The 17,787-nt window shown below is 36.0% G+C and overlaps 1 protein-coding gene across 40 annotated transcripts in view; it reads left to right on the top strand.

Annotated features, from left to right (window-relative positions):
• Nucleotides 1-17,787, top strand: part of PTPRD (protein tyrosine phosphatase receptor type D) — a 1,391,241-nt gene that overhangs the window by 1,138,003 nt on the left and 235,451 nt on the right. For all 40 annotated transcript variants that reach the window (XM_075446987.1, XM_075446992.1, XM_075447021.1 and 37 more), the window contains 2 exons: nt 12,758-12,903; nt 16,424-16,565. In XM_075446987.1, the coding sequence (XP_075303102.1) occupies nt 12,758-12,903; nt 16,424-16,565 (288 nt within the window). The remainder of the gene's footprint in view (nt 1-12,757; nt 12,904-16,423; nt 16,566-17,787) is intronic.

The raw sequence follows: 17,787 nt of genomic DNA, 5'->3' as shown, positions 1-17,787 counted from the left end.
AAAAATCAACAAGTTTTGCAAACAATATTTGATGATGCAGTACAATGGTCAATACTAGACATTTTCAGCATTTTGAATATGCCATCAAGATTCAGACATAGAGAAATCAGAGTTCACAGGCCGCAAACCCAGGTTCTCAGTTCTTTTCAGGAAACATTCAGCCATTTTAAAGTACACTTTCAAGAGGTTGCTGAAGCCTTATGTGTAAAATACAGTTTTCCTAAATTTCTAACTTCTGAACATGCATATCATTTAGATGTAAACAGATCTATACATATAGAGTGTTATATAAATGAATATTTGAAGTGAATAATCAACATGGCTGCATAATTAAAGCATTCAATTCTATTATTTAAATGGACACACACAATATTAATTATACACCTTTGAATTTGAATTATGTAACAGGGCAATATGTTTTGCAGAAGTAATTTATTATAATTTCATAGAAGGTAACTGCTTTCAGTACATACATCTGTGTCAAAATAAGCAGTTCTTATTCAGTACACTTGTGCAATGTAAGCTGATTCCCTTAAAGAGTGTTAATTAAACCAACATTTTGCAATACTGATATGCAGAGGACTGCAGTTTTCAAGGACTAATAACTTTGCCAAATAGCTACCAGTTTTCACTGATACTCTGAAGATTTGAGTGTAGTTTGTTTGTTTTTTTGTTTTTCTTCCTCTCACCTAAGAGAAGTGTCATCCTTCTTACAAGTAGATAGGGCTTAAACTGGAACATTTTTCAGCCCTCTTATTCAATGCATGAGCACAAATCTCCACCACAAATTTTGTAAATTTATTAACAGTAACCACTATAATACTCCTCCCTGTGTTTAGCAACATACGTGACATAATCCTGGAAGTAAGGAAACTGAGACATAGAGGATAAGTAATTTGCCTGAAGCTAAACAACAAGCAATTAGCAGAGATGGGATTAGAATTACAAGGTTTTGATTCTTGGCCCTTTGTTCTGTGCGGTAGCCAACTGTCACTTTCAATATTTTTGGCTTATGATTTTATCTCTTGAGACCAAACTTCAGTGAATTTATTTTCTGAATCTTCTTACTACTTAGATGTGAACTGAGAAGGGAACCATGACTAGAACTGACACTACTTTTTGTTTTTAGAATAATTGGAAAGAATTTACTTAGCTGTGAAAGAAAAATGGAGAGTGCAATCCTTATTGGTAGTTGTATTTCAATAATTTTTATTTTTATTTTAAAGATGGACATGAATAGTGCTTTCCCACTATGACAGAGCTTTCAAAGTGAAAATCATTATGACAGGGCAAATGTAAATTAGTTTTTTTAAGAAATAATGCTTCACTGTGTCCTACAACTCTTGTAAGTTTGTGTTTGGTAATCTTCTAAAACACCAAGTATACCTTAAAAACAGCGGATTGGATAAAACTGTAGAATGTATTGCAAGTACTTACTGTCAAATCACTAACTTCAAAATGTATTTCAGACCCTGCTAAGATAACCTCTGCACATTGGTATTTCAGTGGTACAGTCACAGTCCAAAATTATGGTGGGTCCTTCGCTGTAAAAACACAATCACTCCACAGATAAGGCATGACATAAAGCCCAGGTGAATTAACTTTGTTGATTCTGTATTGCCTTCACTGACTCTCTCAGGACCACACATGTGAACTGTTCTAGACAGTTCCAGTTTGATCTGTTTATCTTGGTCTCAGAACACCTGTGGTACGAGCAAGAAGAACCGAAGACAAGGAGGACACATGAGAGGAGAGTAAGAATGGAATAACAGTCACTGTGTCTGGGCCAATGCTGATTTTCTCAAGTGAGGATAAAGCAGAATAGTGGGAATTTTATGGGAATTCCTTTAAAGGAAAATGACCAAACAGAAGTGAGGCTCTTCACAGTCAGTATATACCACATTAATAAAAATCACTAGGCAGTGCTTTTAATTTTCCTACTCTAAATAACCTGTATGAATGAGACAAAGTAATTTCTGGTTTCTTCAACTGAATAACAGGAAAGCTTTGTATTCAATGACAAAAGAAGCTGAAGAATGCTAGTGTAAGATTTCCTCTTACAGCATGGTATTTGGCCACGCATAAGACTCTTGCCCCTCTTCCACCTTCAATCTGACATTATGTTCCCCCCTTAAATAGCATGGCCTTGACTGAATGTCAGTTCCATGTAGTGTTATGATTTCTTGCTATCTCTTTTTTTTTTTAAAGAGGAATAAATTTATGTTAAAGAAGAATAGAAGATGTCATTGGTGAGATATAGATGAGATAGGTGTAAGCTAGACAGAGCACTGTGGGATGGGAGTATCTATTTAGGCATATTTTTAATCACTGAACATTATATTAAAATCACTGAAGTAACATGAGTAGCCATGCAAGATGCTTGTAAAGCAAGTGCAATGCTACAGCGACATACAAGGTATCAAATAATTGTACTCTTCAGTGATTTTAGGTAATAGATTGCAGAACATCTTTGTATGAATTGCTGTCACATAGCAGAATTAAAACAGAAACAGACTTGTAGTAGTTAGAGGTTTACCTTTATGTGGTGATACGGTTATGTTTCTTTTGGTTATGTTTCTACTATTTAATTGAAATTTTGAGCTAGTTACAACTTTGTTGGGCATCCCTTTATATGAGGTTTCCATTTTCACATTCTTGAATGTATTATGTATAGTATACTTCAAATTTCTGCTGGCATAACTTTATTGGACAGGAGTTACAGCAATATAGCTCGTGTAGAAGTTCATAGAGCAGATGCAGTTTTCACTACAGAACTGCACTTCAGCAGTAGTATTTTTGCATATTGGCAGTGCATTGTGCTTACTGACAACCAAATGTGACTTGTAGGAGCTAGTATTTACAACAGGAGCTATACACCGTAGGACACTTGTGTAGTACCGAAAACACAGTGTCAAAAATACTGCCAGTGTGAATACATCCTAATCAGTGCTTTTATGTCTGCATAACCATATCCCAGAGCAGGCTACTTGTACGGTGTTAACCATACTGATGCATCTTAAGTGACTTGTAGGCAAGGAACTGAGACAATCCACTGGAGCTATTACTCACTGAATCTTTTTTAATAACTATAAACAGTTTTCTGACCTAGATTATGGATGTCTGCTTGTGTATCAATGATGTATCATCTCATAGGCCACACTAACCTGTTTTTTAGTACAGCTGAAGCTAGCCTGCATTGCATAGCTCTCACAGCATTGCTGGAAAGAGGAACATACATTCTCTCTACTTGGCTAGACATCCAGTTTAGGTTTCATATAATTGATTGTTCTAGGCAAATAGTAAACGTTGTTTTACAACTAATAGAGAAACAGGTGTTTATCAAGTTCTGGGGTGAAGTAGTTCTAACTGAATAAGAAGGAAAGAAAGATTTAGGAGTCTCTACTAACTAGTATTTTTTTAGTTTATAGCAAGCTTAATGTAACAGATTTTATTAGCTCACTAAATTGTGCTTATGTCAAGTCATGCCATCTCTTAGTGCTGGTTTGCAAGTAGAAAGTGATCTTAAACTACTTAATGCCTGAAAGCGTGTATGTTCATATGGAATGTAAGATTTGATTAGATGCATGCACACATTTTTGCTAAGTAACAACAGTCTGCCCCTTAGCAGTTTGATAGTTTAACCCAACAAAGAAAGAGGTATAAACCTATGTGTTTACCATGAGGGCAGGACACGGTTCTGCCCAGAGTGCTTCAAAAGAGGAGAAGCTACAAACTACCTTGTCACGAAGTTGAAGGTCAGTTATTGTATTAGAGACAGATTTGATGAATCTAAAGGTCACCTTCATACACCCAAGGAACAAGTTGGGCATATTGCTCGTCTATTTGGGATGAAGTCTGGGGCCCAATATTTGGCTATGGGCTCAGTATTCGAGGCGTTTAGTAAGATTGAAAAACCAATAAAGGCCATCTCTCTAGTCGTAACCCAGATACACTCAGTCACTAACTGAAACTCTTACCTCTAGTAACTTATCCCCCTTTTCTCTTAGAACAAAACTTCTCTGGAAACAGATCAGTTTGCCTGGCATTTTAAGATCCATGGCTTTTACTTTGCACATTGAAAAGGAGTATCAGCTCTCAGTTACCAAATAATTCATATGCAGTCTGCAGACATTAAAATTTGAAAAAGAAGCAGTAGAGAGCTTTGAAGCGGAATTTCCTTTCATTAAATTAGTGAATATGACAAGGTTATGTAATGTTCGTGGGGGATGAAGTGGTGCACGTGACTAACCTTTTAGATTCAAGAGGCTTTATGCTTTTCATTTGCTGCTGGAAGAAGGCTTAGTACTGGATTAACTAACAAGTTCCTCTTTCTAACTCGGGTAGATTAAGCACCACCTACATTTTACGTATAGTATATGTGATAAATACTGGGTAGTGTACATATATATATACACACACTATATGTATATGTATGTGTATATAGATGTATTGTGTGTGTATATATATACCTGTTCTGTTTTGTACTGTGCATTTGAACACATGTGCTGGTGCATAATTCAAAGGCATATGTGCAGTGTGGTTAAATTTACAGTGTTGGAATTCCCATAGGCATGAGAAAGAGAAAAAGAGAATTCTTGCCCTCCTGTGCATTTACTGCATAGTGGCTACTTGATGCTATGCCTGCATCTTTCAGTTGTCAGGTTAATCAATACTAGAACCGAGTATCCTGATTCTGTTTTCTTAAACTAGTGTAAACCAGAATTATTATGTAGAAACAACTGAAGAGAAGCTGGAGTAAATAAGGGCAGATTTAGAAACAAATGTGTAAAACTGTTTTGTTTTCTGCAGCGATATTTAAAAGAAGGTTGAATTTTGTAGTGAAAGTAATGGATGTACAGCACTGGCAGGTAAAGCTTTGCATGCAACTTCAGGGCTGAAGGCAAGAGGAGACGGAGATGGGAGTAGGTCTGGCTTCAGGAGCCGCATTCCTTGTTGTGATCATCAAGGAGGCCGACCCCGATGGCCTGTCAGCCCTGGCTTCCCATTAGGCTTAGCGCAACAGCGTTCTGCTGAGGCTGTGGTTAATGGCTAGTCTCAGTTTCACAGTAAGTGTCCTATTAATTTGTCACAAACCCAACTTAAATTGATATCAAGTTGCCTGCAACAGTTTTACTAGAAAAAGTACAGCAATAAATTCTTCAGCTTTGTCCTACTTAGGCTAAAAATGTGTTAGTCTATAGTATTAACAAGAGGCTTTTTCACAGGTTTTCACGTAGGATCTTCATATTTATGAAAGCCCTTTTCTTTCTACCAGTTATTATAAACTGTAAATGAGTATGAAAGTGGGGAGGATGATGTCAGTTGGCAAATAAATGGCTGCTGCTGTCTGTGTTGGTTTGTATTCCTCCCATGTCCCTAGGGCTCAGATAATGTCAGTCTCTGAAAAGCATACATAATCCACGATGAAATGAGCTGGTACCATGGTTTGCACAGCCTAGAGGTACAAATTAGGAATGTGCTATTTTAACACTAAGCCTTTTGGAAAATGTAACCTAGCTATTCTACCTGTAAGCCCTTACTTGCAAGTAAGTATGTAATTTGATTTCGTATTTCAGGGAAGAATAAACCTAAGGGTCAGCCTAGTAAACTGACACTGTGCATTGCAGAAAATTTGAAAACCTGAAGTTAGACTTGACTTTTAGTATTTTTCTTGAAAGATCAGGAAATGATAATCTTTTTTTTGAGCCGCTTACTATATTTGTAGGGTGGATATGCTCTGGCTGGTTGAAGGCTGGGGAACTGGAGAGGACTGCTGAACTGGAAAAAAATCTGACAGCCCCCTCCCAAAAAACTCAGACAGTTTTTTACATAATTGTTTCTTCTGACTGCTTTTGTTTTTAGAAGAATACAAGTAGCAGATAGAAGGTGGGAAGATAAATGTTTTGATTGTATTATAAAGATTTTATAAGCATTGTTGTAGGGGCTGGGTTTTGAAGAGAGTGTTGTGACACCTGTAAAGTGAAATAGCTTAGTTGCCTTCACCCCGGATTTTGGGAAACCTGTGTTTGTACCTGCGAATAATTTTTGTGAACCAAACGGATCAAGGTCTTCAGCTACAATTAGTTGGCATAGCTGCATTGCATTTAGTAGTTCAAAGATGAAAACCAGGTAATTTTCATTCACAGGGTAATAAAAATAGTCAGCTGCTGAGAGTATAATGGCATTGAAGATTCCATTGTTGCTATTCCTCGTGCTGAAGGATGTAAGGATGATGCAGTTTTAAGATGTTTACAGTGAGAAACAGGAAGATTTCACCATTCCAGTTGGTAACTTTGGGATTTCTGTATATAGATTTCATGAATACAGATTCTCACTCTTCCTTATAAAATAAAAAGCTAATTAAATTTCTTACATAGCCAATTTGCAGGTCCACTGTAAGTGGAGGTTAGAATTAAGGGAAAAAAATTGCTTGTAACAATGATCAGTCTAACTGATGTCACAAATTATGATTAATGAGTAAATTAGCAGTGAGTGCTGTAAATGAGTGTGCTTTGAAAATTCTTTTTAATAAATAAATAAGCACAAAAACTTTTCTATTCAATATTAGCTATATATACATGTATATTTAGTATATGAACTCGTAGAGGTATTGTGAAAAGAATAATGACTCATGTAACTTGTAATGTATCTGTACAATACCAGGCTGAGATTACATGCAACATTTGCCTGTTGTTCATTTTTACCAGGGCAGGAACCTTCACCATTATTTCATGTGAAACCATTTATGGCCTGTCTACTTAGAATATATAGTCCTGATAAGTCAGTGGGATGCGGTAAATATTGCAAAATGGGATGTGAAGTGAATGAAGGGGTATTTCTATTACTCTATTTTTTTTTCTTTTTTTTTTCCACCTGTGTAGGAAGTTTCTGAGTGTATAATTTGGCATGGGAAGAATGACTTCAGAATTTATAACTAGTGGTGAGTCCAGCCACATACCCCACTGAAACTTGATGTCACGAGTCTAGCAATATACAGGGCCTCTACACTGACAGTGATTCTTGTGATGGTGTGTGTGGTATTCCAAAGTGCATGGGCACCTGCCAGACCACATTGTTTACTCTGCATTAAACCTGCATTTCTGAGTGTCAGATGAAAAGGTTCCATGGGAACAGCTGTGACTGTATCACCTTCCAGCTTTTATTACTACAAAACAACTATTCACAACCAAAAAGTTACTGTAATTTTTCAGGAGTCTCCTAAAACATCAGTATATGTTAATTTACAAGTAAGTAGGGCATTTGAAAGACTCATCTTAACATATTTAATTTTTCCTTATGTCTTTGTTTCTTTATTCACACTTGCTATGAATGCTGACAAATGACAGGATATGTTTTTTGGAAATTTTATTTCTGATATCAGAAACTTTTTCGTATTTCAAGAATATGATAAATTTTAACTGTAAAAGTCAAATAATGGTATACTAGGAACCTCCATATGCCCCAAATAGAGCGTCTAGAAACAGAAATACATTAAAGTCTGTATTCTCTATATATCTTGTCCATAGTAGGTCCACGTGCTGAGCTTGCTGTACTTGGGCTGCTGACATCCCGGTATCTCTCACTTTACCTTTAAAGAAGGTGAAGTTTTATCCTCATATCCATCTCTTTATAAGAGGAGTTACGTCCGTAAAAACGTCCCAGCGCAAGAATAGCTCTCAGTAGCTGTGGAAAGAAGGGGGCTGAGCTACTAACTTGGAAAACATTTTGTCAGACATGTTATATGAGTGCAGAGCAAAAGTATTACATATCCTCAAAGCACAGCACAGAGTATAGAAGAGCAAAATTAAAACAGTTAGATAATTCGGTAGCATGACAAAATGTGAATTAGTTAATTCCATTCACTACTTCAGAATTGTACTTAAACTTACAAAAGACAATGTGGAAGTGCAAAAGAGAAGAAAGAGATGTCATGCTCATGCAAAGGCACGAAAATGTTCCAATCCAAATGAGCTATTTCTGTGTTATGTTATAAATATATTTTATGGAGCCTCAATATGCAAAAAAGGACAGCTTCTTTCTGGGTAGTGGTAAACTTATCTGTGTTTCTGGAAGTTCCTGTGCCCCATGGAGGCACAGCTTTCACTGCGTTTTGAAGCAGCAGCCTAACTTCTACGGCTTTAAACTCCTTAAAACAAACAAATTAAAGCTCAGTATGTTTAAGGTGAGCTAGCAATAAATTCGACTTTCCTTCATATATTAGAGTGTAATTTGCAGTATTTCAATAGCTGTCACTTGAGCTTCTCAGGAGTCCCAGCAAGAAGCATGTAACAAGCAACAGAGGATGGAAACCCTGAGGCCTTGTGTGACAAAGCCTGAGGTACTTTCCGTAAGTTTTAAGTTATGGAAATCTTCCTCTGTAATTTTTTTTCCTTGGCAAGGTGTCAACACAGTATCAGCACAAATATCTGAGTAGGCACTGGTAGATAGGTAAGCTGAAACAAAAGTTGTGTTGTTTGCATTAAATAACCAATATTGCTGCAATTTTGATGATGCCCGAAAGAGAGTTGAAGTCCACAAATACGAGGTGCTGATTTTAACTGAATTTTACTTTTGTTATTTTAGTTACACTTCTGTTAGTTTAATTGCAGCCTTATTGAAATGTGACCAAGTAGAGTTTAAAAAGTGCTGAAAGGCTGTGATATCATAGTTGGTAACCTATTACGTCTGATTTTTTTGGCAAATTTAATTGCACTGGAAGGTTCCCATATAGATTGTTGCCATGCTTAATGAAGTGTGCTGTGGAGAGTTTTTGTTGGACTCTGCAATTGCTGTTCTTAAGGGAGATTGAAAATAGTTGTCAGTTCTCAATCAAAATTGCCCTAATATTAATAAGCAGAACTATGTGTGCAGTGTGATTGTGTGCTATCGGAGTGCCTAGCAGCTTAGGTCAATCAATGTCAAGAAACTGACAACATTCATTGTGGAGATAATTTGTGTCAATTAACAGCCTTTATAAACATAAAGGCAACAAATACTACTTTTCCTTTTTGGTTCTGTTGGATTATGGTTTCACATGCCCTTACACTGATGATGGTCACTTTATATGTAACGTGATGAGCATGTTGATGCAATAATGAAAAGATGGATTGCATAATACCTGTCTTTTTCCATGGGTGGCTGGCTACTGTCACCATAGTCTAAGCATCTCGTGACCATGGATGAGTTCGTCCTCACAACATCTATTAAACATGCAGACATTATTATCCTTCTGCTGCAGCTGCTGAGTCTGAAGCAGAGAACTGATTTGCCAAATTAAATTTAATTTTTTAATTTAAAGATTAACTGCTGAAAACAGCCATTGTATTCATTAAAACATCTGAAGTGTACAGGACTACTCTAAGTTTCCTGTTTCAGACAAAATTATCTATGTCCTTATAACAATTTACCTTCTCTGATATCATATGATACCTCAGAGATAACTGTCTTTCTTTCAAGACGAGGCACTGGAGAAGCGTTGTAGCAATGTTTTTTTACAGGAATTAATTCCTTATGCAAAAGGAAACCTTGACCAGCCACATTCTGTATTTTTTCAGCTAGATTATGACCTAAATGAAACACGAACGTCATCCCAGTTCCCTTCTATACTGGAATGTGAAGCTTTTTTATTGATGTAGATAATATCAGTCTTTACGTACAATAATGTGGTATTTACATACAACGTTAAAACCTTGTTTTTCTTGAAAAATGTCTACAAATAGGGAATTACATCATTATGTAACAACTGTGATTGTCTTTTGCCTCTAGTGCTTTGTAGCAAGTGTTGTTAGCTAACAAACAAATAAAAACAACTAATTGTTGGTCCAGAAAAAATTCACCTAGACTAGAAAAATACTGTTCTTCTTCAGTTAGCTACCAAAGCCACGTTAGGTATTCAGCCATATTTCTGCAACTCCATTATTTTTCTAGATATCTGCAGGAACTAGTAAGCAGTTTTTGTAAGGAATCATAGCAGTTACAGTCCTTCACCATGTTTGGCCCACTCCTAGATGAAGAAATTGTCAGAAAACTGATTTTACCTCTAACAGCAGTTCAGTTTGGTGTAAATTCTTTAGTTTCATATATGTTGCTATGTGCACTATTTGATTAACATCTTTGCAGTTTGCAGAGTGTTGGAGATGAAGGGGGTTTTGTATGTATGTTTTGTGTTTGTCAGCAATGGGAAAGGTAAACTGTCATATGGTGTAAAGTAGTGCAAGCTGTCTTCTGTTTGCCTGGACTGCACCAATGGAGAATTTGAGTATCTGATAAGGAGGGAAGGGATTCACCTTTATTTACCTTTTTTTTACTGTTGTTATAATTAATACAGTATGTTGCATATTAGTAAAAGCATGCCACCCATGGATAGCATGGTGACTGGCAGTGACATAGAACCTAATAGTAACATATGGTGGGTTTTGTTTGGTTAGTTGTGGGGGGTTCTTTTCAGTGCCAAATTAACATGGTTCAGCACTGTCATTGTTTATAATTTTCTGTTGCTTTTGTTTTGTTTGTGGTTTAAAAATCTGCAGTTCTCCTGGTCCCAAGACAATTAAGTGGAGTGTTGCAGGAATGAACGCACAACATGACTCTTAAATTGAGTTGCTTTACCTCCTTGACCCTTATAATGCATGGCAAAATTGACAAATTTTCCAAAACAGACCTTGTCTCTAAGGAAGTAAGTTACTTTATTGATGTCGAAATTGTCAGTTGGACAGTCACTGAATGTATGAGTGAAGTACAAATTTAGAATTTAAAAACTGCCTATGAGCTACTGTACATAGATACTCTGTGCTGATGGACTTGCCCACGCAGTGTTTTTCTTTGGTTGGTTTGAGGTTCAGCACTGAATTCACAAAATGTCAAAAAGAATAAAAGAGAATGGCAACGCCTCATTTTTCACTTGATGGCACACAATCACAACTTGTGCCACAGTATATCAGCATATCAGATTCAGTCATGTCTCTTTACATATCAGAGTGCTGAGTTAACACGTGCATAGAAAAGTATTCAAAGCTATCAGTTTTGGTGAAACCCAGATGCTCTTCATCAGAATACATTTCTGTCGTTTCTGTGGTCCAGGCATAAAGCCTGTGACTTGGGAAAGGATTTTTAGTTTCCTTGCTCTAAGCATGTTTTATTTGCCATGGTTTTGGCAATATTTTGACATCAGAGAAGTTCTTTTTGTAAGTTCCCCATGGCAGCAGTGGCACGCTATTTTGCTGTACTCAGATTTGCTGTTGCATTTGGTTTCAGGTACATGTTAACCAGGCTAAATTAGCAGAGCAGATAGTTCAAGGACCCTTGAACATTCTGAGAAGTTAAGCAATAAGAATTTTGCCTGACATCTTAATTAAAGAAAAAAGCATGCAGATTTTCAGGAACATTACTACAATTTTTGGAAATTATCTTTGTTACTGGTATGCTTCACATTAGGGGTAGGACAAAAGAAGGAAGTACTTCATTTTGTTAACTTAGGACAATCTAAGTTTGCTTTGTAATAATGGCCATATCATATTTCGTGGCATTTTAAATTATTTCAGGATTTCTTGAAGTGTTACATACATGCATACTTGTAGTGTGCTGGCTTTCTGACATTTAAATAAACATGCTGACAAGAAGTATTGCCTGTGGAAAGACCAGTTCAGCAGAGTAAAGAGTTAGGACACTAGAAATGAAGAGCAGCAGCTTAAAAAGGAAAATTAGTGCAGTAGAGGTACATAACTGTCAGAACTAAGAGAGGAAAATGAAGAAGAGCGAAGAGGTTGAGAACTGAAAGGAGCTGACTGCTGAAAGTTGAAGATGAGAGCAAAATTAATTGCAACAGCTGCTATAGAGCAACTACATATAACAACTTAAAACTAAGAAAGACTATATAGCAAAGACCTGGATTTTTTATCATTTATTGGCCCTAAGTATTCACTTCATATCATTCAAATAAGCATCTTAAAGTGTATTGGATCTGTAGAAATTTCTCAGCTAAGAAAGAGAATGATGTAAATGTTTACAGGAACTCTTCAACATTTCTGTACTATGGTTAAGCATAATCTCATAGATTTTTATATTAAATTTTTAGAAGTCATGTTTTGTGTTGATGTAAGTTTGATGTTTTGTTTCACCACAAGGCCTATTCCTACTTTTAAAATGATTTCTCTGATGCTCTCTCCTCTCCTGTTGTTGCAGTAGCTGGATCTTTTTTCACTTCTTCATTCTGACATAGTAGAATAATATGGGAGTGAACAGGAGCTATATGTGAAACCGTGCCCAAGCATAAATCTCTCTTTTGTTATAGTCCTTTCTGCATGGATTCTTAATACATAGCCATTTACCTCCACCACTGCAAACTTACAAATATTTTCTCCTAAATGTCACTGATTTTAATGGCTCAAAGGTGGGAATTCTGTTTTCGTGACATCCTGTGATCATAAAATCAAGTCATGAATCATTATCTTATTCCAGCTGATTGATGAGCTCATTTTGCAATAGAAGACAAATTGGATTTTTTATTTATAATGGTGATAAAATATAATGCATGATCTTGTTATTCTGATGCTATCAGATTTCCGTTTTAATATATATTTCACTAGTAAAATCTGTAAGTACTTTCCTGACCTTTTAGTTATTTTTTTAATGCATTCTCTTGCAGGTGAGTAATGCCACTGGAGAAAGAAAACATTTCATTCTTTTTTCATTTTGAAATCTCGACATGGTTGTGTTTACTACTTAGATTAATTTTGGGGTTTTTTTTTGTTTGTTTCAGCACCACCAAAATTTACAAGAACTCCCGTTGACCAGACAGGGGTTTCTGGAGGAGTTGCCTCCTTCATCTGTCAAGCCACAGGAGATCCAAGACCTAAAATTGTCTGGAACAAAAAGGGAAAGAAAGTCAGCAACCAGAGATTTGAGGTATTAGGTCCATTGTTCTGTTCCTCTGAAAAGCATTAATTCCAATCTTGCTTCTAATCGCAATATGTGTGTTTTATTACCAGTGATTAAGCAAAATAGCTGTGACTGTTGCGGATAATTTAGTGGGAGCAGTCTCATGAAGTTTTTATTTTGGAAAATGGTTATGCATAGCACTGGGAAAGAGAAAACTGCTACTGCTGTTTTCTAAACTAGCATGATCTAACTGGGGAGCCTTGATGTGCTTCTGTTCAGCCTGCTATCTTTTCCGTGAAGGAGATGGGGGAAAATTATTTAAGCAGCGATTGCTGTCTCCAGAGAGACAATCCTTTTGTGACAGTGTGTGTTGAACAGACCTAGGCTGCTACGGCTTCTGCTGCCACAATGGCTTGCCACTATTGCGGAGAGAGATGAAAAGGACGTTGTAGTTCCTGCTGCTGAAGAGGAAATGTAAAACTTCTTTGCTTTTGATTCTTTTCTTGACAATAACCCAGGAAAAGGCTTTAGAGAAAGCTGTTTCTCTCTCTCCACAACCTGCAACTAAAGGAAATGGTGAAGATAATCTGTTCAAAGGATACTGGTTATTTGGGGGAGATAAGACAACAAATACTATTCCCCTCTTTTAGTGGCAGGAACAGTTAATATCAAATATGGATTGACCTTTAACATGAAGAAAAAACTCAGAAAATGGGAGAAAACTTATAGCATGGATACCAAAACTGGCACTAATAGTGTATAATTTTCACTGTGTCTGTTCACTATTTTGAATGTTAAATAAGAGAACTCTGCATTAAGAAATCAACTGTTTGGAAGATGACTAATTTGTATATAAAACAGTTGTGACATGCATTTTATGAGTGAATGATCTAATATATAGCTATTAAAAGTTGACTGAATATTCAAATCTTCTGTGTTAATTTTTAGTAGTATTTGGGAAGATTACTTTCCCTGGCTTTCAGGTTAGATTTAAGTCAGCAGAAAATAATTACATTTCCTTTATAAAATAAGGGGATTTTGTTCCTTTTTTGTTAAAAAAAAATATTTAAAGGCTTTGGAATTTGTTCTTTAACCAATATCAATCTTTGCTTGTGTGTTTACTACAATGTGAGAAATAAAAGCATGAATTTAAATCTGACCTCCTAGTGCCGAGAACTGTGTGCACTTTTCAAAGCATATGCAGAGCTGTAATTGGCTAGAGGATTAACATAGAAATTTTATCATAAACTGTATACAATTTATCCCTTTCTGGTCACAAAATTTTTACTCGAGGTGAGTCCTAAACAGTGAAAGATTGGGCATGTACATGTTTACTGTGTTGATTCAGTTTTATTTTGCAATATGTCATGGTTTATTTGCTTCATATATTGTTTTCTATGTACCTATGTACCTGGTTTTAGGGACAGTAAGCAAAAATAAAACTGTTTTATTTCTATAAAAAATAGTTGAATGGAACTATAAAAAATTAATTTAAAATGCTTTAAAAATGCCGTTAGTGGACTGTTGAATAAGCTGTATTGCCAAGTAAGGTGGAAGGTAATTTAAATAAATAGAAAACACTTACCAAGTATTTTATATTTTTTATTATAACCACTGAGCAGAGTAGTTATGAAGTGTGCAGAGCACATCAATATTTTAAGCAGCTTTCCTTCCTGTCCAAAGTAAGACCATTAGTTGATGTGCTCTAAATAAGAACAGAACAGTAGAAATGAGATTCAGAAAACATACATGGAACATTTTGGAAACAGGAAACATCTGAGATTTTCCAGTGCATCAGTAAGAGAATAATTAGTAGGTCTTCTTTTCCTCTTCTTTCACATGAATATTTTGTATATTTCTCTGATTGCTTAGTAGTACAAGACATGAAAATATTTTACCTGGACACCTGTCTTTGTAGAAGCCTTGTAAATACAGCTGTAAAGGACTTCAGCAGGCCATCTAATCCACATGCTTTCACAGGGATGATGGGGGTTACTTTTTTTTTCCCCCTCCAATAAACTTGGACAGGGTCCTACAGTGTTTCATGAACCTTGATGCGATTTGTTTTTTTCTTGTGTGGAACCTGAACTTTTTTTGCTGGAACTTGATGTGCATAGCGATTGTCTTATCTAGCAATGGGGGAACAAATACTTTATTCCCTCTCTCTTGACAGTGGCCTGTTTATATATTTGAAGATTTTTATCGCTGAATGAAAAATGTTCTTGCTCATAGGCTAATTCTCACAACCGAGTGAGAACAGTGGTGAGAGCTATACTTTGTTTCTGACGTTAAAGGCTACAAGAAGACGTCACTGGAATTCACTGTTAGTTTCTCATCTTTTATTTATGTTGCAAGAGTATACTATGAATGAAAGTGGTACAGGAGGATTCTTTTTTCTCTTCTTGCTTCAAAGCAATTTAGATAATATGAATTAGAAAAATCTACTGTAAGTTACTAAGAAGTCTTTCTTGGAGGAACTTAAAAAGAAACAGAGAAGGGGAAAAAATCACGTTTAAAAAATTGCACCATTCTGCCCTGTGGCATGAGGCAGGTTTTAGTCAAAAAAAAGTGATTTTTTACAAAAAAAAGTCTTATTCAGTAGGTGGGGGAGTGGGAGGAATTAACTATCTGTGATGTGCAGGAAAGGGGAGAACTCATCACAGGAAAAGTAAATCCATGTTATGATATGTATTTTGAAGACATGAGACTTGAAACTTAATCTCTGCAATATTTGTGCAACCCAATCTGCTGCAGTTGTTTTTATTGGCCATCCAGCTAGGATTATTCAGCATTCAGATTTAAACAATAACAATTATTCTTTTTTAAATTTAATGATTGTGATTATTTGGATCCCTTGCTTTCATTTGTTATCTACAAATCATTAGTCTGTGTGCTTTGAGATTGTGAAGTTTTCTGTTCCATCATTAAAGTCAATTTATGAAGAATTCTAATTATTCTTTTGTTTGTGCTAAGACCAGTGGTCGTAGCTTTTCTAATATATTGCTGGATAAATTTATTTACTTACGTTCTGTGGGTTAAATGCATAGCTAAACTGAGTAGTCCTGTCTTGTTCAGAAATTGTTGACTCTTTTTCACTTTGGAGGTAAAAGAATGAGTGACCTGCACTCTGCAAGTAGAGTGGAAATATAGCCTGCAGCAATTAAAATGAACATAACTGGCATTTGAAGGTAGAGTAGTTAAGCTAAGAGAATGGAGAGAGATTGGAGGTGAACTTTGGATAAAAGAGCATTAAGTTACAGAATCCTTTGTTACAGCGCTTGTTAACTGGGGTTTTTTTTTGTTTGTTTTTCATCCTGTCTTTTCTTGAAATTGTCTTAGAGCAGCCACTGAATACTCGTTGAACAGCAGTGTATGTTACAAGGCATTGCCACTTAAACATTTTCCCATCTGTGTGGAATTTGACCTGGTACGTGTATTTAATTGGCTTTGATGGCATGAATACCAACAGGTCACTGTTCATGAACAGGTTAGCTGAGGGACAGGCTTTTTTAACAACATCTGTGACAGCTTTTGTTTCCTTCTATAGGTAATAGAGTTTGATGATGGATCTGGATCAGTTCTCAGAATACAACCACTGCGCACACCACGAGATGAAGCTATTTATGAATGTGTGGCTTCCAACAGTGTTGGCGAAATAAGTGTGTCCACAAGACTCACTGTTTTACGTGGTAAGCTTTTTCTAAACACAATGAATATACTTCACAGAGCTGAAAGTGCTATGTTGTTGTGAAAGAGAGGTTTGTCTCCAGGAAAGTTAAGTACAGTTCTTTTCAAATGAGTATTACTATTGTCCTGCTGCTGTTAAATACAAAATTTTCACATAATACTTCAATATCACGTTTCTGATTTTTGACTATGAAATGGTAATGTGAGTATGCAGGATATGACAGATCAGAGTGATTGAAAAGAGGTGAGAAATAAATGAAACGAATGCCATTGACAACAGGCTATTGTATCAGTTATTGAGCAAAACCCAATGTTTTATGAGTGCATTTAATTTACATTTTAGTGCTGCCCTGGGTAGCTCAGCTTTGTGTGATCAGCGTTTACACAGAAATTCACTCAATTAACAGTGACCTTGAAAAGTTGCATAAATGATTTCTAGATGAGGTTAAGCTGCTACAAGATTTTCCCCCTAAGATATAACACATAAGAAAGGCGAGGGCTTCTTTCATTTCAAATATACGCTCTCTGAATTGTATTCTTACTTGGCAAGAAGTTTTTGAAGATAGTACAGGAACAAATCTGGTTTTTCAGCTATCCTTCAGGGGTGAGGATATGAATGTACTGCCAAGTCTACTGTCTAGATAATACTCAGAGGAGTAAATACTAGTAGTCAAATGACCTGAATGTTTCATTCTGTCACCTGGAGATGAATGGAAACTCGATTTGGAGACACTTCATGAAATATCACACTCTTCAGTTTGCAAGGTTGCTTTTATGACTGAAGATTACTGTCTTGTATTGTGATACTACATGGCATTACTCGATTTGCAGAATTAACTGCCATGGGCCTGTTTTTAGGAATTGAAGATGATTAGTTAGCTTTACAGAATGTAGAAGAAAATCGTAAAATGTATGACTTAAATAATTTTTGATCCTTCTATCCCCACAAAAGTAGAAGGACAAGGACATTTCTTTCATTTTTCTCTGAAGTTGGTTTTTTATTCAAAAAAAGAAAAAGAGAAGATTTATTCCTATACTTTTATTAGCTATTTTAATCAGTACGGAAAGTCCTGGCATTACTGTTGGAGTCAACTAATAACACTGTGTACATATATAATAAATAATAACAGCAAGTACAAACATACTTTTTTCATAAGAGGTAGTCTGGTGTAAGCAAACCTTTTTAATATTTGAAGTTCTTCTCTCTGATACCTTGATTGTTCC

The sequence above is a fragment of the Opisthocomus hoazin genome, chromosome Z (assembly GCF_030867145.1).
Source record: "Opisthocomus hoazin isolate bOpiHoa1 chromosome Z, bOpiHoa1.hap1, whole genome shotgun sequence".
In the NCBI taxonomy this organism is placed as follows: Eukaryota; Metazoa; Chordata; class Aves; order Opisthocomiformes; family Opisthocomidae; genus Opisthocomus; species Opisthocomus hoazin.
The sequence above is the reverse complement of the archived record's forward strand: the minus strand, read 5'-3'. Positions and strand labels throughout refer to the sequence as shown.